Here is a 19,876-nt window from a genome sequence, read left to right on the forward strand (position 1 = left end):
TTTCGAGACAGGGTTTCTCTGTGGCTTTGGAGCCTGTCCTGGAACTAGCTCTTGTAGACCAGGCTGGTCTCGAACTCACAGAGATTCGCCTGCCTCTGCCTCCCGAGTGCTGGGATTAAAGGCGTGCGCCACCATCGCCCGGCTCTATCCTGGAACTTGATCTGTAGAGTGGGCTGGCCTCTGCTTCCCAAGTGCTGGGATTAAAGGCATAGGCCACCACCACCCAGCCTTTTCTTCCTTCCTTCCGTCCTTTTTTCTTTTTTTCTTTCTTTCTTTCTTTCTTTCTTTCTTTCTTTCTTTCTTTTCTTCTTTCTCTCTTTTCTTTATTTCTTCTCCTCTCCCCCCTCTAAGATAGGAGCTTTTTATGTAGTTTTTTTTATTTTTTTCTTTTATTGATATTTATTGAGTTCTACATTTTTCTCTGCTCCCCTCCCTGTCTCTCCCCTCCTCCCTTCAGTCCTTCCCCCACAGTTCCCATGCTTCCAATTTACTCAGGAGATCTTGTCTTTTTCTACTTTCTACTTCCCATGTAGATTAGATCTATGTAAGTCTCTCTTAGTGTCCGCATTGTTGTCTAAATTCTCTGGGATTGTGGTTTGTAGGCTGGCTTTCTTTGCTTTATGTTTAAAAACCACCTATGAGTAAGTACATGTGATCACTCAAAATGATGTTTTCTAGCTCCATCCATTTTCCTGCAGAATTCAAGCTGTCATTATTTTCCTCTGCTGTGTAGTTCTACGTAGTTCTGACTGGCCTCAAACTCACAGTGATCCTCTTGCCTCAACTTCCTAAGCACTGAGACTGTAGTAGTGGGCCCACACACATCCAGCTAAAAGCATCAATTTTTAAAAAATGTTTTTTGTTTGTTCAGTTTATTTTGTTTTTATTTATTTATTTATTTTTGGTTTTTCGAGACAGGGTTTCTCTGTGGCTTTGGAGCCTGTTCTGGAACTAGCTCTGTAGACCAGGCTGGCCTAGAGCTCACAGAGATCCGCCTGCCTCTGCCTCCCGAGTGCTGGGATTAAAGGCGTGCGCCACCACTGCCCGGCTTATTTTATTTATTTATTTATTTTTATTTATTTATTTATTTATTTTGGTTTTATTTTGTTTTTAGAGACAGGGTTTTTCTGTGTAGACCTGGGTGTCCTGGAGCTTGTACTGTAGACCAGGCTGGCCTCGAACTCCCAGAGATGGCACCTGCTTCTGCCTCCCGAGTGCTGGGATTAAAGGTGAGCGCCACCACCGCCCGGCTCATCTTTCTCATTCCCATTCTAATTCTTGCTTTGTTTTTGTCTTTACTAGTCAGTGTCTTTGTATGTAGTGCTAACTGGCCTGGAACTTGCCATGACACTCCTGTGTCTGCTTCTTGCTGTGGTTGCAGGCTTGAAGCAGCACAACTAGCTGTCAGCATCCGCTTAATTATATGACTTGCTGCAGACTCCTTTAGTGACTTCATTTTCTGCAGCGTAAAATTAGATTCCTAGGTTGGGTTGATGCTTAAGGCTTGCCATAACCCACTCAACTTTGCTCCTGCATCCCAGCTGGCCAGTTCCTGCTGGAGTCGGAAGCAGCTTGCTTACCCCATGTCAGCTCATGGCCTTCTTCCTTCTGTTTCAGGGCTCCTCGCCTGCCGTTTACCTGCTCGGTCAGGATCAGATCCCAGGCCATTGTTGCTGCATGTGTGTCTGTGTCCGCCAGCAGGGCAGGGCTGTCTCATTCCTAGCATGGACGCTTGTGTGGCACAGTGCTTCCTCAGCGTGGCCTCCTCTGGAAGACTTCAGAAGTCAGGGCAGGGGAGGCTTGGCAGCACAGGCCTGTTAATCGCAGTCCTTGGGAGCTAAAGCAGGAGGATTTGGTTTTAAGGCGAGCCTGAGCTATGTCTAAGTCTCCATCTGCAGAAGGGATGTGGATACTAGGGTATGGATGTAGCTCGGTTGTTACAGTGCTTGCTTAGCGTGTACAGAGCCTGGGTCTGACTTCCAGGATGACATAAACTGCCTGTAGTGGCTCATTCCTATAATCCTAGCCCTTGAAAGGTAGATGCAGGAAGATGAGGAGTTCAAAATCATTGTTGGCCACATATCCAGTTGGAGATCAGCCTGAGATACATACAACCTTAAAAAGAAGAAAAGCCGGGTGGTGGTGGCACACACCTTTAATCCCAGCGCTCGGGAGGCAGAGGCAGGCGGATCTCTGTGAGTTCGAGGCCAGCCTGGTCTACAAGAGCTAGTTCCAGGACAGGCTCCAAAGCTACAGAGAAACCCTGTCTCAAAAAAAAAATTATTATGTATACAGTGTTCTGTCTGCATGTATGCCTGCAGGCCAGAAGAGAGCACCAGATCTCATTACAGATGGCTGTGAGCCACCATGTGGTTGCTGGGAGTTGAACACAGGTCCTGTGGAAAAGATCAGCCAGTGTTCTTAACCTCTGAGCCATCTCTGCAGCTCAAAACTAGGATTGCAGTCTCAGCGGTAGGATGGCTTGACTTGCACATCTCAGGCCCTTCCTGGGCCCCTCTGCCCTTGCCTTCCTCCAGTCTTTCCCCACTCCCTGGGCACTCATGATGCCCTCTCTTGAGGGGATATGCCACCTGCTTTTGCCTTTCTTGTCATGGCCCCACCCTTCCTCTGTCAGCTAATTATTATTATTATTATTTTTTTTTTTTTGGATTTTTTGAGACAGGGATTCTCAGTAGCTTTTGGTTCCTGTCCTGGAACTAGCTCTTGTAGACCAGGCTGGCCTCAAACTCACAAAGATCTGCCCGCCTCTGCCTCCTGAGTGCTGGGATTAAAGGCGTGCGCCACCACCACCCGGCTGTCAGCTAATTACTACCCAGGGAGCTCAGCCTAGCCAGCTGTCCCTGTCCCAAATCTGTAAAAGTTGTCTTTTGGGCACGGGTCATGAGAGTTATACCCAGCCATGTGACTGCTGGCTTTACCCTCCTACTCTGCTGTTTTGATCCTATTATTCAGAAAAGTTCATTGTGTACCTTGTCGCCAGCTCGTCTGAACTTAGGCCTGAGCAGAGAGGTAAGTGCTGTGTACTTGGCATGGGTTGCCTTTCCCTTCCTTCTTGTCGACACTGGCTTTCTCTCTGGATGCTGCCTCTTCCCTACATCTGCACTTAGCATGGACCTCGGGCTCCTTACCAAGTAGGAGGTCTTGCTTGTTGGGTCCCTGTGGGGCACAGGCTAAATGAGGCATGGTTCCACCCTGCTTGCAGATCTCATCCTGATGGCTACCTCCCAACCACGTACTGCTCTGAATGGGGATTCCATGGCTGTGGAGGCCTTGCTCCAGGACGTGTTTGGGATTATTGTAGATGAGGCCATTCGGAAAGGGACCAGTGCCTCAGAGAAGGTGGGCCCTTTCTCCTTCCTCCTCCTGCCCGTGGTCTTGTCCCTCATGAGTCTCAAGAGCTGCACTCTGGGTTTTTGGTCCTTCATTCCCCTTGCTTGTGTATGCTTGGGAAAGAGCATTCTTGAGCTGTCTTAACTGTCATGGCTGCATCTCGGCCTCCTGTTAGGTCTGCGAATGGAAGGAGCCTGAGGAGCTCAGGCAGCTGCTGGATTTGGAGCTGCAGAGCCAGGGCGAGTCTCAGGAACAGATTCTGGAACGCTGCCGGACTGTGATTCACTACAGTGTCAAGACTGGTGTGCCTGGGAACCTGGCGGGAGGGCTTGCTGGCCCCAGGAGTACCCAGGTCCACCCTGAGACCCTTGCCTGCTCCCCGTCCTTCAGGTCACCCCCGGTTCTTCAACCAGCTCTTCTCAGGTTTAGATCCCCATGCTCTGGCTGGGCGCATCATCACGGAGAGCCTCAACACCAGCCCGTGAGCCATCTAGGGCCCTTGTGTCTACAGAGAACTTGGGTTTGCTGGGGAAGTCATCTGGGTAGGATAGGACTATGGTTTCTGCCCCTTGCCCCTGTTTTTTACAAATGCCTCCTGAGAGAATGTTTTCCCTCCTGTCTGCCCTTTGGCCTCTTCGTGCCTCCTACCCCACTGCTTTCTCATGTGAGCTCTGGTTCTTTGACACCCACCGACTTCTCTCTTGGGATCCTTCACCCCCTCTGACTCAGCTGGGCAGTACTCCTACCTGGCCCTTTTCACTGATGTTCCCTGGCAGGTACACGTATGAGATTGCCCCTGTGTTTGTACTTATGGAAGAGGAGGTGCTGAAGAAACTCCGTGCCTTGGTGGGCTGGAACTCCGGGGATGGGGTCTTCTGCCCTGGTATGTGAGAAGAGGGCCGTCCTTGGGTCTTTGTAAAATAAATGCCTGCCTCCTGTACTTTCTCTTATTCTGTGCAAATAGTGCGGAGGGCAGTGGCTGTTTCCTTTTGGGTCCCACTGGGCTAGACCACGAGAGGCTTCCCGTCATGGGGAAGTGACTCTAGTGGGCAGCTCGGGGTATAGAGGGTCTCTTGATCCCAGAGCTGGTCTGGCCCCTGTGCTATTTGTGAATCCTAGGAATTCCTGGCTTGGGAGCTAATCTGAGGCCTGCTGTTTGACCAGCACTGCCGCTCACTTTTGCTACCATTCTCTCCCTGGGACAGGGGGCTCCATCTCGAACATGTATGCCTTGAATCTGGCCCGCTATCAGCGCTACCCAGACTGCAAGCAGAGTGGGCTTCGGGCACTGCCACCCTTGGCCCTCTTCACATCAAAGGAGGTAGGGAAGAGTCACAGGCCTGGCCCTGACTCCTGAGTCTAATCTTCTGCCAGCTCAGCTAGAGACCCCACAAGTCTTCCTGGCTTCCCCTGCCTCCAGTGGGTGAGGCCAGATATTCTTGCCTTCCTGGAGGTGGGGTGAGACAAGTGCTGTAGACGCAGGTTCCACCTCTGAGGTGGTTCACGCTCCAGCGGCACTGACATCACCTGGGAGGCTCTAGAAATGCTGTCGCAGACCCACCAGCTCCGAGCCTGTATTTAACTCAGATCCAACATACTCCTGCACATGAACACTTGAAGGCCCTGGCCACAGGGTCCCACCAGCCCTGGCCACAGGGTCCCATCATCAGTTGCCCTCCCCAGCCATAGCGCCTTCTGGGCCGCGGCTCAGGCCACGCTAACTTGCCCTCTGCGTTCCTCCACAGTGTCACTACTCCGTCAGTAAGGGAGCCGCTTTTCTCGGACTTGGCACTGACAGTGTCCGAGTGGTCAAGGCTGATGAGAGGTGAAGGTCCTTCTGCCGACATGGCCCTGACCCAGCTTGGCACAGCTTGGCACAGCTTGGCACCTACTTGCCAGATTGCTCTGGCCTCAGGCCCTGTCCCTGGTGCACCTCTCCCGCCTACTCTTCTTTCAGAATTGCTGCTCCTGCTTCTCAGTGCCCACTAGCATCCTCCCCGGTGCTCTGAGGTCTCAGTCTGTACCATGACCTCTGTATTGCTCCTCTCCTTACCCAGCTGTGTTATGTGAGCACTCCTGGTCTGGAGCACCTGCACTGGCTTCACCCACTCCGTTTTCCTTTTCAGAGGGAAAATGGACCCTGAGGACCTGGAGAGGCAGATCAGTCTGGCCGAGGCTGAGGTGAGTGAGGTCACTGGGTAGTGGGGCAGGGACCCTCTATCCCCTCAGGAAAGATGGTTCAAGTTCTTCCTGCTTGAGATACTCCTCACGCCTCTCCTTTAGTGTCAGGACTCTACAGACACTTGTAGGTGGGTTAGGTTCTGAATTTCCAAGGAGTCCCAAGCAACCCTGTGGGGATGGTGGTAGGTGCTTGAAGCATGAATAGTGTGGAAGGTTTCTGTGGACCGAGAGTCACACAGAGGGACACTGGGGAGGATATGCAGGCTTTGGTGAGCATTGCTGCCATGGGGGAGAAGGTACGGCATGTTTGGTACCCTGCCCAGTTTTTAAGTACATCTGTCTCAGATTCAGAGGTCCTCTGCTGAGAGAGTTGGTAATTAGTACAAGTTCATAGAATTCTGTGCACGAGGACATTTACTGGAACAAAGTATGAACTGAAAACAATGCCCTAATGCCTGTTGGTAAGTAAGATAAACGCTCACAGGTCTGTGTGAAATGACAGAAGGCTGCTCTAAGAATGGATGAGTTCATGTGCAGAGTGCTTAGACTAGCGCTGGACGCGGATACACGTCCAGACGTCAGCTGTGTCTGCTGCCGCGCTTGTTTTTAGGGGCCGGTTCTTGCTGTGCAGCATGCATTGGCTTTGAACTCAGTGTGTAGCTCATGTTGGCCTCAAACTTGATCTTCCTGCCTTAGCTTACTTGGTGCTGTGATTACAGATGTGGGCTGTGATCGCAGTGTGTGACATAACTATTGTTGTCTTCATCATCATCGCCACCACCACTAGGGTACAGTGTAGCCAAATGTAACAATAAGATATGAATGTACATATGATAACATGAAAATACCTCCATATACATGAATATTTCATGTCACTGTATAGAATGAACACCCTATTTTGCTATTTAGAATAATTGTGTTTATATATTTTAAAAACTATTTTATTATGCTTTTATGTGTATGGGTGTTTTGCCTGCATGTATACCTGTGATCCATTTGAGTTCCTATATCTGCAGAGGCCAGAAGAAGGCATTAGATCCCCTGGAACTGGAATTACCTGAACCCTGAACCAGGGTCCTCTAGAAGAGCAACCAGTGCTCTTGACCACTGAGCCATCTCTCCAGCTCCAATATTTTTATAGTTAAAGGATGTGTTTGTGTGTTAGCATGTTACACTTGTGGAGTCCAAAGGCATCAGATAGCCCTGGAGTTGAAGTTACAGGGAGGTGGGAGCTACCTGAGGTGGGTGCTGGTCATCAAACTCAGTCCTCCAAAAAGCAGCACCTCCAACCTATGTCCTCTTCATCGTTAGTATTAATAATTGTTATTTTATTATTATATAGTAAGCAGCATGCTGATTCTGGTTTATGTTCTTCATTGGAGTGTGGTCCCAAGTGCCACACCCATAAACAAAACTCCTCTCAGAAGTCAGCAACTGTTGATGTTCCCAGCTGGGGATAGAGAGTCCTAACCTGCTTTCTGTTGTCCTCCAGCAGAGGCTAGGCCACCAGAGCTGCAGCCTGAGGAAATAAATTCTGTTCCCACAGGCATCGACTCTTTCAAAGCTGCTCAGAGAATTTATCTAAATCTCTATCCTGCTAAAGAACTCATGATCCAAAGGTTGAGGTAGAATCCTGCTTCCCAGAGAGGCTGAAGAGCAAGCAGCTGACCTAGCTCACCTCCTCACGTCTCCCAAGAAGTCTTTGTGCTTTTTCTTGTCCCTTCTTATAAACCCTTCTCCACCTGGCTCTTCCTTACCACTTCCTGTCAGTTGCTGACGCAGCCTCGGGACTGCAGGTGAACTTTATCTTTCCATAATTAAGTAAATGTTCCAGAGCATAGACAGAAGTAACACACCTTAAAATAATATTCTTCAGCAGTTTACTCTTTCATTTATTTTGTTCTTTGTTTCTTTTTTTTAAGATTTATTTATTTATTATGTATACAGCATTCCTTCTATGTATGCCTGCACACCAGAAGAGGGCACCAGATCTCATTACAGATGGCTGTGAGCCACCATGTGGTTGCTGGGATTGAACTCAGGACCTCTGGAAGAGCAGTCAGTGCTCTTAACCTCTGAGCCATCTCTCCAGCCCTGTTTTTTGTTTCTTGAGACAGGGTTTCTCTATAGAATTCACTTTGTAGACCAGGCTGGCCTCAAACTCAAAGAGATCTGCCCGCCTCTGCCTCCCTACGGATTAAAGGTGTGCACCGCCACTGCCTGGCCCTAATCTGTTTTCTAAAGTAACTTTACCATCTTAAAATTCCAGCAGTATATGTTCTTCTAATTTCTCTTCATGCTTGCCAGTTCTTACTAATTCATCACGCGGTGTTGGGAACTGACCCTGGGAACTCTGCAAGAGCAATGAGCTCCCTTCACCACTGAGCCGGCACTCCAGCCTGCTCATTTTATTTTGCTAGATCATTTTTATTAGTGTAGGGAAGACTGACACTCATAGATCCCTGAAAGACAACTGAGTGTTTGCTGTGCTGGGAGGTAGATAGGAGCATTGGTCAAATCAAGTCAGGAGCTGGGAGAGACACTGGAGACTCTGGGGAGACGATGGAATGCATTAGGGTGGGTCTTAAGGCCAGACAACTTGCTGGCCTTGAAGAGAGGTGCTGGCTGGCTGGCCCTGGAGCTGAAGAGCTGAGACAACCTACTTCCCTTGCTCCCCACACAGCCCTCCCCATCCAGGAGGACTTGCGTGGGGCAGGTGCTGCCTTCGACTCCACTCTCTTAATCGTCCCGTCCAAGGGGACCTATGGAAGTGAGCACGTCTGGTTGTTTGTTGTTCTTGTTGTTGTTTGTTTTTTGTTTTTGAGACAGGGTTTCTCCGGTAACAGACTTGGAGATCTGCCTGCCTCTGCCTCACTGCCCAACACAGATCTGTTTTTATTTTGTTTTATGACAGTGGCTGGGGGCATTACTACATTCATTGAGAACAGTCCAGAGTACTGTGGCTTGGATATGGTTTGAGTGTGTCTGAAAGTTTGTGTGTTAAAACTTAATTTCTGGAGCCAGGCAATGGTAGTGCACTCATTTAATCCCAGCATTCAGGACACAGAGGCAGGTGGATCTCTGTGAGTTCGGGGCCAACCTGGTCTGCAGAGTGAGTTCCAAGACACCAGGGCTACACAGAGAAACCCTATCTCAAAAACAAAAACAAAAAACTTTCTGTGGAATGTATTTGTCATTTGATTATCCCTTCATCCAGCAATAAACAGTGGCTGCTTCTACTCTCTACTCTCTAGCTATTGGGAAGGATGCTGTTTGGACAGCTACCTCTTTAAGACCCTGTGATTAATCTACTTTAGTACAGGGAAGTACCTGAGGCTGCAAATTTAATAAGAAAAGAGGTTTGTTTTGGCTCACAGCTCAGGTTCAAGGTTCAAGGCTTAAATCTGGCGTCCGGCCTTCTTGCTGGCAAACACCAAGTCAGTACAGAACTTCACACAGCAAGAGACACAGCCAGGTGTTGGTGTCTCCTCTGGTCTCCCTTTCTTCCTCAAGCACTAGTGGTTGACCATAAGGGCCACCTGATGACCCAGTGTTCCCCCAGCATCACAGTTGGATTACGTGTCTACTCATAGTTGACAGTGTCACATTAAAGCTGTGCCGAGACCAGAGCTTCCCACCTGCAGTGGGGAGGGTTCCACTGCTGGAAATTCCATTTTAATTTTTTTTTTTTAATCAAAGTCCTATAGTATAGCCCAACTTGACTTCAAACTTGGAGTGATTCTCCTACCTCAGCCTCTTGAGTGCCACAGCCTGCATATCGGGGTCAGGGGACAACTTTTTAGAGTCAGTTCCCTCCTCCCACCATGTGGGGCTCAGGAGTCAAACACAAATTGTCAGACATGATGGCAAACACCGTTACTCCTCGCCATTTTGCTGCTTATCCCACCCCTGCCTTGGTATCTTGTGCTTTGGATATCATAGCTAACCTAATCGAAGAGCACAAAATTTCTTTTTATAAGTGTTTTGTACTTTTAATTATTCAAAAATTTTAAAGATTCATTTCTGTTTTTACTTCTGTGTATGTATGTGTGTAGGTGTGCGTGTGCGTGCAGTGCCCTTGGAGACCAGCAGAGGGTGCTGGGTTAGACTCAGGTCTGCTGGAAGCAGTGGATGTTCGTAACTACTGAGCCTTCTGCCCTGTTCCTTATAATTTACATTATTTTTGTTGTTTTGTTTTTAGTTTTTGATAACAGGGTCTAAGTGTGTAGCCCTCAATGGCCTGGAACCCACACCACGCTGGCTTTAAACTCAAAGATACCCACCTGCCTCTGCCTCTCAAGTCCTGAGGTTTAAGGCATGACCACACACAGCATAAGTTAGGTCTGTTCATTTAGACAGAGTCCTGTGTAGCTCAGGCTGGCGTTGAACTCCAGATTCTCCTGCCTCTGAATCCCAAGTGCCAGGATCACAAAATGTGGAGCCCCATCTGGCAGGTCTCTCACTTTCTGTATCTTTGGTTTTGTGTGATGTGTTCAGTACTGGCGACTGAACCCAGAACACTGAACGTTCCAAGCGAGTGTTCTGTCACTGAACATCTCCAGAGCTCTCTTCTGGGGTTAATTAACTAATTGATTGATGGATGGGTTTTTTTGTTTTGTTTTGTTTTGTTTTTCGAGACAGGGTTTCTCTGTGGCTTTGGAGCCTGTCCTGGAACTAGCTCTGTAGACCAGGCTGGTCTCAAACTCACAGAGATCCGCCAGCCTCTGCCTCCCGAGTGCTGGGATTAAAGGCGTGCGCCACCATCGCCCGGCTGATGTATGTTTTTTGAGACAGGGTTTTTCCTTGTAGCCCTGGCTGGTTTTTTTTTGTTTGTTTTTGTTTTTGTTTTTTAATTTTTGAGACAGGGTTTCTCTGTAGTTTTTTTGGTGCCTGTCCTGGAACTAGCTCTTATAGACCAGACTGGCCTCGAACTCACAGAGATCCGCCTGCCTCTGCCTCCTGAGTGCTGGGATTAAAGGTGTGCGCCAGCACTGCCCAGCAGCCCTGGCTGGTTTTGAATGTGACAGTCTTCAGCTGCTTGAATGGCTTCGATTATAAGCTAGCACCACCAGGCCTGGCTACAGGAAATTATTTTCTTATTTTCTTTTGTTTTTGACACAGGGTCTCACTATGTAGCTCTGGCTGTCCTAAGTTCTCCATGTTGACTAGGCTAGCCTCAAATTCACAGAGATCTGCCTGCCTCTGCTTCCCAAGTGCTGGGATTAAAGGTCATGCCTGCCTCTTAGTTTTATTTTTGTGTTCATGTTCCATTGTGTACACACAAAGTGAGCTAATGTGTTTTGTTGTTGTTGTTTGCTTCTTGTAAGTTTGGTTCTGGAGATTCTGCTTAGGGCCTCAGGCATCCTAGATAAGTGTTCTTGCCCTGAGCTGTCTCCATCTCCAGCTCAAGATGGTTTTATGTATTCTGATTTTAGGGAGAAAATATTTGTGAACTGGTACTTATTTATTGTTTTTAATTTAAATTTAATTTTTATACATATGTGTGATTTGCCTGTATGTATATCTGTGTGCCACGTGTGTGCCTGGTACCCAGGGAGGCCAGAAGAGGGTGTTGTTGGATCTCCTAAGACTGGAGTTACAGGCATTTGTGAGCTGTCAGTGTGGGAGCTTGAACCTGGGTCCTCTGGAAGATCTGCTGGTGGGTGCTGTGCTCTTAACTGCTGAACCATCTCTCTGGCCCAGTAGTGTTTAGTTTTTAAATATTTGATAGAATTCATTAGTGAAGCCATCTGTGTTTGGGCTTTTCTTTGTGGTAGTTTAAATTTGTTTTGTTTACTTATCTGATGTCAGCATGAACTTTTATAGTATGGAACTTTCAATAGTATTTGGCTCTTAAGTAAGACATCACGTTATGTTTATGTGTGCATGTTTGTGTGCATGTGCTTTGGTGTGCGTGTGCTATGGTGTGCACGTGCGTAGTATATGTGTGCAACAGTGTGCATGTGCCGTGGTGTGTGTGTGGCGCTGCCAGTGTGTGCTGGCATGCATGTGCCATGGTGTATGTGTGAGGCGGTGTGAGTGTGTGGTGGTGTGCTTGTGTGGCAGTGTGCATGGGCGGTGTGCATGTGTGGCGGTGTGAGTGTGCGGTGTGCGTGTGTGGCAGTGTGAGTGTGCGGTGTGCGTGTGTGGCAGTGTGCGTGGGCGGTGTGCTTGTGTGGCGGTGGTGTGCATGTGTGGCAGTGTGAGTGTGTGGTGGTGTGCGCGTGTGGCGGTGTGCATGTGCCATGGTGTACATGTGCCATGGTGTGTGTGGTGTGCATGTGCGGCAGTGTGCATGTATGGTGGTGTGCACTGGTATACATGTGAAACCCTAGCACCAGCTTCTGATGTTGCTCCTCAGGAGCCTTCCATCTTGCTTTTTGAGATGGTCTTTTACTGCCTGATGCTTACCAGCTAAGCTAGGCTGGCTGGCTCAGGGTCTACCTATCTGTCTTCCTAGAGCTGGGTTTGCAGGCTCATGCCACCATGCCTTGAGGTGTGTGTGTGTGTGTTTTGTTTTTTCATATAGGTTCTGGGGATCAACCTTAGGTCTACATATTTAGTCACTGTACTGACTGAGCTGTCTCCCCAGCCTAGCACTAAAACTAAAAGAGAACCTAGGAAGACCTAGGTTCTGCTCATCTTCATTGCTGGGGACAAGGGTGGGTGCAGAGAGCGTAGGGCCATCACCAGAGTCTGAACAGCTTGAACTCTACAGCTTTTTTTCTCCTCTATCTTTTGGCGACAGGGCTCTGTGCCATTTCTGGTCAGTGCCACCTCTGGTACCACCGTGCTGGGGGCCTTTGACCCCCTGGATGCCATTGCTGATCTTTGCCAGCGTCACGGATTGTGGTTCCATGTGGACGTGAGTGAGACTTGGGTCGAGGGGGTAGGATGGGCTCCACTGAGGACAAGACCCATGCTGTTCTCCTGCTTCACAGGCTGCCTGGGGTGGGAGCGTCCTGCTGTCTCGGACACACAGGCATCTCCTGGATGGGATCCAGAGGTGCACACAGCCTCCTTCCCGAATCCCTCCCTTCAAATCTGGGGTCCCCACCATAGTCACAAACTGTGGAGCCTGGGGAGGGAGTGGTGAGATGGGACTAGAGAGAAGATTGACTGAAAGCAAGAGGGAGGCAGGCATGCAGGAGAAGGGTGTGCCCTTTACTGGATGTCTGGAAGGGGAGGGCGGAAGAAGCACTGACAAAGTTTTGCTCTGTCTCACCCAGGGCTGACTCTGTGGCTTGGAACCCTCACAAGCTTCTCGGCGCAGGCCTACAGTGCTCTGCTCTTCTGCTCCGGGACACCTCGGTGGGTCTGCCCTCATCCCGGACCCCAGCCTCCTTTCCTCTGTGGAGCCCGAGCTTCCTGTCCTGCCACAGAGGAACCCAGGCCTGAATGTGCTCCCTTTACCCTCCCACCTGAAACCAAGTTTCTGTGACTAGCTCCCATGAGCCCAGTGGCCTGTTCTTGTGTGCCAGAAAGGGTTTCTAGCTTGTCGTGTGGTCAGAGGGACAGAATTTGGGAAGAGTTTTGGTGTTAGGAGTGACCCAGAGAGCCGGGCGGTGGTGGTGCACGCCTTTAATCCCAGCACTCGGGAGGCAGAGGCAGGAGGATCTCTGTGAGTTCGAGACCAGCCTGGTCTACAAGAGCTAGTTCCAGGACAGGCTCCAAAACCACAGAGAAACCCTGTCTCGAAAAACCAAAAAAAAAAAAAAAAAAAAAAAAAAAAAAAAAAACAAGAAAGGAGTGACCCAGAGAGAGGTCAGGGTTGACTGGCAATTGCCCTCAATGCTGCCCAGCTCCAGGGAGAGGAAGGGTGACTGAGTCGAGACGCCCCACCCCACCCCCGTGTGCAGTGCTGTAGGAAGGCCCGCTCTGACAGCTCTCTCCCCACAGAACCTGCTCAGGCGTTGCCACGGGTCCCAGGCCAGCTACCTCTTCCAGCAGGACAAGTTCTATGATGTGGCTCTGGACACTGGAGACAAGGTGGTGCAGTGTGGCCGCCATGTGGACTGTTTGAAGCTGTGGCTCATGTGGAAGGCGCAAGGGGAGCGAGGGCTGGAGCAGCGCATCGACCAGGCCTTTGTGCTCAGCCGGTAGGTGCGGGAGGACCCCAGATCTCGTCCTCTTCCAGGTGTTTCCCTGCCTCTGCCATGTGTGCTTTTTCACCCCTTATCCCCAGGTACCTGGTGGAGGAGATAAAAAAGCGGGAAGGATTTGAGTTGGTCATGGAGGTAGGACTCTTGGATCCTTTGAGTGCCCTGCCCCCATCCCATACATGAAGCCTCATAAAGGTCCAGGACGGAGACAGGGAAACAGCCCCATTCCTCAGCTCATACCTTCCTCATCCCTCCTCGCAGCCTGAGTTTGTCAATGTGTGCTTCTGGTTTGTGCCTCCCAGCCTGCGGGGGCGAAAGGAGAGTCCCGATTACACTGAAAGGCTGTCTCAGGTAGGCTTCGCCCTCTGCTGGCTTTGCCAGGTATAGCATGCTCCAGCCTCACTCTTGAGATGGCAAGTGCAGAAGAGCACCCCCCCCCCCTTGTCGTCTTCTTTCGTGGGGTTCAGATAGGGAGAAAGATATGTTTCTGGAAAGTGAGGAGACAGCAGAATGTTACCAGAGGAACTCACCAGTGTGTGGCAGGAGTAGTTTTGCCACTGTGCTGGCGACGGAACCCGGAAGGATTGTCCCAGATGTGCCTGTATCCTTAAGAATAGATTAGTGCTGGACGCCTTAGTACCCTGGAGAGGCAGCAGAGCCGTGGCCTCCTGGGCTGTTACTGCAGAAGAGGACTGTTTATCCTTGTGTTCAGTAAATGAAGTGTTTTTGTAAGTTACCACTAGCTCACACGGCACAGGTGGTCTACGTCAGGCTCTGAGGGGAGAGGTATGGAGGATGAGGGCTTGAGATCCGGGAGGAGCAGCGCTGGTTGGGAGATGTTCCCGGCTCCAGTTTTCTTGGAGAGATGAGGGTAGGAGAAAGCAGAAAACAGGGACAGTCACTCAGGTTGCATGTGGTGGAAAGGGTGTGAGCAGAGAGCCCACTACAGACGGTGCAGCATGTAGGGACACGGCTTCTGGACGCAGCTGGTCCAGGCAGCTGCAGCAGCCGCTTCAGGGCTCCCCCATTGCCCACAGGTGGCGCCTGTGCTCAAGGAGCGCATGGTGAAGAAGGGCTCCATGATGATTGGCTACCAGCCCCATGGGACCCGGGCCAACTTCTTCCGAATGGTGGTGGCCAACCCCACACTGACCCGGGCCGATATAGACTTCCTTCTGTGCGAGCTGGAGCGTCTGGGGCAGGACCTGTGAGCTGCTCCCTCTCTCCGCCTCACCCCCTCACCCGATCGCTGGTGGCCTCCTGGGTTCTCAAAAGGAAGCTTTGTAGGAAACAGTGGCCTTGACTGTGTGCTTCCCCCACACTAACCCTTCTAGTGAAGCCTTTGACACTAGGAGGGAGTTTAAATACACCGCAGTATGTTTTTATGAAATACGTGTGGTGGCAGATGCTTTTAATCCCAGCAGAGACAGAGACAGAGGCAGTGACAGGAGGATCTCCGTGAAGTCAAGGCCACCCTGCTCTACAGAGTTCCAAGACAGCCAGGGATGCACAGAGAAAGCCTTGTCTCAAGCAAACAAACGAAATATTCTTTCATTAAAATTATGTTTACAGCCGGGCGGTGGTGGCGCACGCCTTTAATCCCAGCACTCGGGAGGCAGAGGCAGGCGGATCTCTGTGAGTTCGAGGCCAGCCTGGTCTACAAAGGGAGTTCCAGGACAGGCTCCAAAGCCACAGAGAAACCCTGTCTCGAAAAACCAAAAAAAAAAAAAAAAATTATGTTTAGAAAGAATTTTTATTAATATGAGGGAAATGGTATATTGAAAAGCTAGATATGAATTTATATAATCGTGATTTCTGAGTTTTGCTAAAAGCACACATGTACAGGAAAGGCTGATGAGTGGCACTGTGAAGGCGAATGGTTTCCCTGCGGTGGGATAGTGGGCAGTTTCCAGTCAAACCTCCTAGACCTTGTGTGCTTCCTCATTTTAGTACGCAACAGATTACATACTTTTGAAACAGAACAATAAAAATGAAGCTTCAATTGTATTTTGGTATGTTTTATTTATATTTATTTTTATTTTATGTTCATTGGTGTTTTACCTGCATGCATGTCTGCATGAAGGTGTCAGATCCCCTGGAATCTGGGAGCGACCATGTGGGTGCTGGGAATTGAACCTGGGTTCTTTGGAATAGCACCTGGTTGTTGAGCCATCTCTCTAGTCCCACTACTTACCATTCTTAGAAAAATTCTCACAAAGCTGGGTGGTGGTGGCGCACACCTTTAATCTCAGCACTTGGGAGGCAGAGGCAGGCGAATCCATGAGTTTGAAGCCAGCCTGGTCTACAAGAGCAAGTTCCCAGGACAGGCACCAAAGCTACACAGAGAAACCCTGTATTGAAAACAAACAAGGAAGCAAAAAATCCTCACAAAAAAACAAACTAGGGCTAAGGATGTAGCCTGATGGGTAGAGTGTTTGACCAGCAACAATGCTGGCTTGGTTTTGAGCTCAGGACTACATTCAAATCCAGCACTCACCTGTAATCCCAGAACTACGGGAATGAAGCAGACAGCAGGGGTCCTCTGCTGTATATCAGTTTCAAGGCTAGACTCTATACAGAAAGATTCCGTCTTGAAAAAATAGAAGAACAAAAGACCCTTCGTAATTTAGCCCTTTGTATTGTTTGGGATTGCTGCTGTTCTGCACAGACTTCAAGGTGCAGGTGTAGTTGAGCAGTAGAGAGCGAGCTGCTGTTCTGGGGGCTCCCGACTTGGGCTTCTGCTGTGCTCAGATCCATGCTCCCAACAGTTTGATCTTTCAATGTCCCGAGAATACCCGGCTATTAGGGTTCTCCAATGTCATATCCATGTAGAAAGAGGGTCCCGCCTCTCCTGCCAAGTGCAGTTCATAGCTCTGTCCTCAGATCCTAGCCCAGCTGGTAGGGCATGCTGCATTTTCCCGTGGTCCTCTTAGCCACCCTCATGTCTCAGGGCAACAGAGACTGTGGTAGAGCTGACTGGGCCTCTGAGCTGAGCTAGAACATGATGACAGATCTCTCTAGACTGGAATTTTCTGCGGGATTTAGCCTGGTGGCCCAAATTTGACAATACTCCTAGAGTATGTTTTTCGCACATCTGCTACCAACAAAATTAGAAAACACATTAAGTTATTTTATGTATTTGTTTAAAAATATTTTAGGGCAGCTCTGGCTGTCCCATAACTGGCTGTGTAGACCAGGCTGCCTCAGACTCAGAGTGGTCCCCCTGCCTCTGCCACCCGAGTGCTGGGATTAAAGGTGTGCCCCATCATTTAGAGCTTGTTTTCGGCGTTTTCTTACAATAATATCCGTTATAGTCAGCTGCTGGGCTGTGGAGATAAAGATAACGCCAAGCCCAGTGACCTGAGCTCGAGTCTTAGTGACTCCATGGCTGAAGGGGAGAACTGACTCCTGCCAGTTGTTCACCGGCCTTACTTGGATCCCATGGCATGATGTTCACATGTACACACGTACACACGCATGTATGCATGCACACACTTATGTACTCGCGCACACACGATAAATGTAATTTAAAACTCTGTGTGTGTGCATGTGTACATGAATACACATAATTTTTCTTTCTGGAAACCAGGCATGATGGCTTATACTTCTACCAAGCACACAGGAGGCAGAGGCAGGGGGATCTCTGAGTTCAAGGCCAGCCTGGCCTACATAGTGAGTTCCACTTCAGTCAGGGCTACATAGTGAGATCCTTTCTCAAAAGAAAAAAAAATTCCACTTAGTTAATTGATAAAGGCTATTGAGATGATTTCGTCTTTATTAACTGGTAGTTTTTGTTTTTTCAAGAAATGTATTGCCGGGCGGTGGTGGCGCACGCCTTTAATCCCAGCACTCGGGAGGCAGAGGCAGGCGGATCTTTGTGAGTTCGAGACCAGCCTGGTCTATAGAGCTAGTTCCAGGACAGGCTCCAAGCCACAGAGAAACCCTGTCTCGAAAAAAAAAAAAAAAAAAAAAGAAATGTATTGATACTGGACATCATTGCACATACTTTAAATTCCAACACTCAGGAGGTAGAGGGAGGTGGATCTCTATGGATTCTTGACTAGCCTAGTCTACATGGCTAGCTAGTTCTAAGCCAGCCAAGGCCAAATAGTGAGACCCTGGCTCAGAAAAATAAATTTGTCAGGCCAGTCAGATGGCTCAGCTGCAAAGGCGTTTGCTGCCACATCTGATGACCTGCGTTCAGTCCCCGGGATGCACAGGTGGAGGATGGACCCCGTTCCCACAAGGTGTCCTTTGATGTGCACTTATCTACACCCCCACACATACACAAAATAGACAATATTATGAAAAGGTAAAAAGAAATCTGGCTTCCTCAACTAGACTGGGACTTTCCAGCATAGACTTATTTATTTACCGCCTTCAGCGTCTGTAGGGTCTGCAGTTTCTCGTTACCTTCATTCCTGACAGTTCTTGTAGACAGGCTGTTTTCTCTCTTTTTCCTGTCATTGTTATTAGAGGTTTAGTGTTGCCATGGTTAATTTTACGTGGCAGCTTGCTTGGGCTAAGGGATGTCTAGATGGCTGGTACAATACTATTTCTGAGGGGGTTTCTAAAGAGTTAGCACTTGAATTGGGAGACTCTCCGGTGTGGGTGAGCATCACCCAGTCTTTTATCTGGAGCATCTTCTTCTCCTGACTCCTGCTCGGAGGCCTTTGACCTCAGGCTGCGAGACACACCACGTGTTCCCATGCCCTTGAACCTAGACTGGCCTTCCCGGTCTTTTAAGTCACAGGTCAGGTATTACGGAATTCTTGGCCTTTGTACTTGTCAGCCAGTTCCTGTAAGTTCCTCCTGCACCTGGACAGTGTCTTTCATGCACTCTGATCAACGCAGTTGTTTTCCAAAAAACAGCCTTGTTTTCACCGTGTCTCTTTATTGCTTTGTGTTCATTGACTTATTTATTTATTTAATTTTGTTTACAGTGTTCTGTCTGCATAATGCCTCCAGGCCAGAAGAGGGCACCAGATTTCATTACAGATGGTTGTGAGCCATCATGTGGTTGCTGGAAATTGAACTCAGGACCTCTGGAAGAACAACCAGTGCTCTTAACCTCTGAGCCATCTCTCTAGCCCCCAACTTATTTATTTTATTATGCCAGAAGAGGGCATCAGATCCCACTATAGATGGTTGTGAGCACCATGTGGTTGCTGAGAATGGTCCTCAGGACCACTGAGCCATTTCTCCAGTCCCTTGTTTATTGTGACTTCTGATATCACACTTAATTTGAAAGTCTGTGTTACCTTAAGATTGGAAACAAGGCCGGGTGGTGGTGGTGCACACCTTTTATCCCAGCACTTGAGAGGCAGATGGATCTCTGAGTTCTAGGCCAGCCTGGTCTATAAGAGCTAGTTCCAGGACAGACAGGGCTACACAGAGAAACCCTGTCTTGGAAAAAAAAAAAAGCAATCAGGACTACTTAAATATATCCAAGTTTTATACAAAAACAAAACCAAGTCCAAGATCCCAAACTCCATCACTTTCTGGAAGTACAATAATAAAATGGCTATTTTGAGCAACAACAATGACAAACAGTGTATGTGTTGAAAGACCAAATGGTCACTGGAAGACTCAAATCAGTGGCTTGAATGAACAAGTGGAAAAAAATATTTCAAAGCACACAGCAAATACAAAAGGATGGAAATAATTAAAAAAATACCAGTAGCTCTGATACCAAATTGTTCTGGCTCCAGAAGAAGAAAAGGAGCGATAGGAAAAGACAGCAATTACAGAGTAGAAAAATACCTTGCTGACCCAGAGAAAGACCCAAGCTTACAGACTGGAAAGACGCAAGGTAAAAGAAAGCAGAAACATGTAGACGGGAAATGCCGGGATTTCGAGGTCATGGAAAAAAAAATCACTGTCCAGTTCTAGACAGAACCAGTTATTGACAAAGGGAGATGGATCAGCTTGACAGAAATCATTCCATGTGGGAAACTGAAAAGCAAGCACACCCAGGCTCTTACGCAGAAAAGCGTTCGCCTGTCGGGGCAAAAACAGAAAGGGACCAGGGCCAAGCTTGACAGTCTGAGCAACAGCTCAGTCCCTGGAATCCACATGGTAGGAAAGAACGGGCTCTGGTCTACATACACATGCATGAGCACCCGTGTCAGGGCACAACCAAAGGCAACCTAAGCACTTCCACATGTGTGACACATCTGTGTGCATGCACATACCTAACTCCACATCTGTGTACACACACTTACCTAACTCCACATCTGTGT

The 19,876-nt window shown here is 48.8% G+C and overlaps 1 protein-coding gene across 4 annotated transcripts in view; it reads left to right on the forward strand.

The window, feature by feature from the left end:
* Positions 1-15,102, forward strand: part of Csad (cysteine sulfinic acid decarboxylase) — a 22,488-nt gene extending 7,386 nt beyond the window's left edge. For 2 of the 4 annotated variants that reach the window (XM_005353825.3, XM_013348690.2), the window contains exons 2-15: positions 3,224-3,360; positions 3,527-3,653; positions 3,742-3,832; positions 4,128-4,234; positions 4,557-4,672; positions 5,097-5,176; positions 5,478-5,532; positions 12,281-12,397; positions 12,474-12,538; positions 12,762-12,843; positions 13,432-13,631; positions 13,718-13,769; positions 13,896-13,985; positions 14,672-15,102. In XM_005353825.3, the coding sequence (XP_005353882.1) occupies positions 3,235-3,360; positions 3,527-3,653; positions 3,742-3,832; positions 4,128-4,234; positions 4,557-4,672; positions 5,097-5,176; positions 5,478-5,532; positions 12,281-12,397; positions 12,474-12,538; positions 12,762-12,843; positions 13,432-13,631; positions 13,718-13,769; positions 13,896-13,985; positions 14,672-14,845 (1,482 nt within the window). In that variant the 5' untranslated portion in view covers positions 3,224-3,234 and the 3' untranslated portion in view covers positions 14,846-15,102. The other 2 variants (XM_005353826.3, XM_005353824.3) reach the window with 2 other exon arrangements.
* Positions 15,103-19,876: the final 4,774 nt, after the last annotated feature.

This window comes from Microtus ochrogaster, chromosome 15 (assembly GCF_000317375.1).
Source record: "Microtus ochrogaster isolate Prairie Vole_2 chromosome 15, MicOch1.0, whole genome shotgun sequence".
In the NCBI taxonomy this organism is placed as follows: Eukaryota; Metazoa; Chordata; class Mammalia; order Rodentia; family Cricetidae; genus Microtus; species Microtus ochrogaster.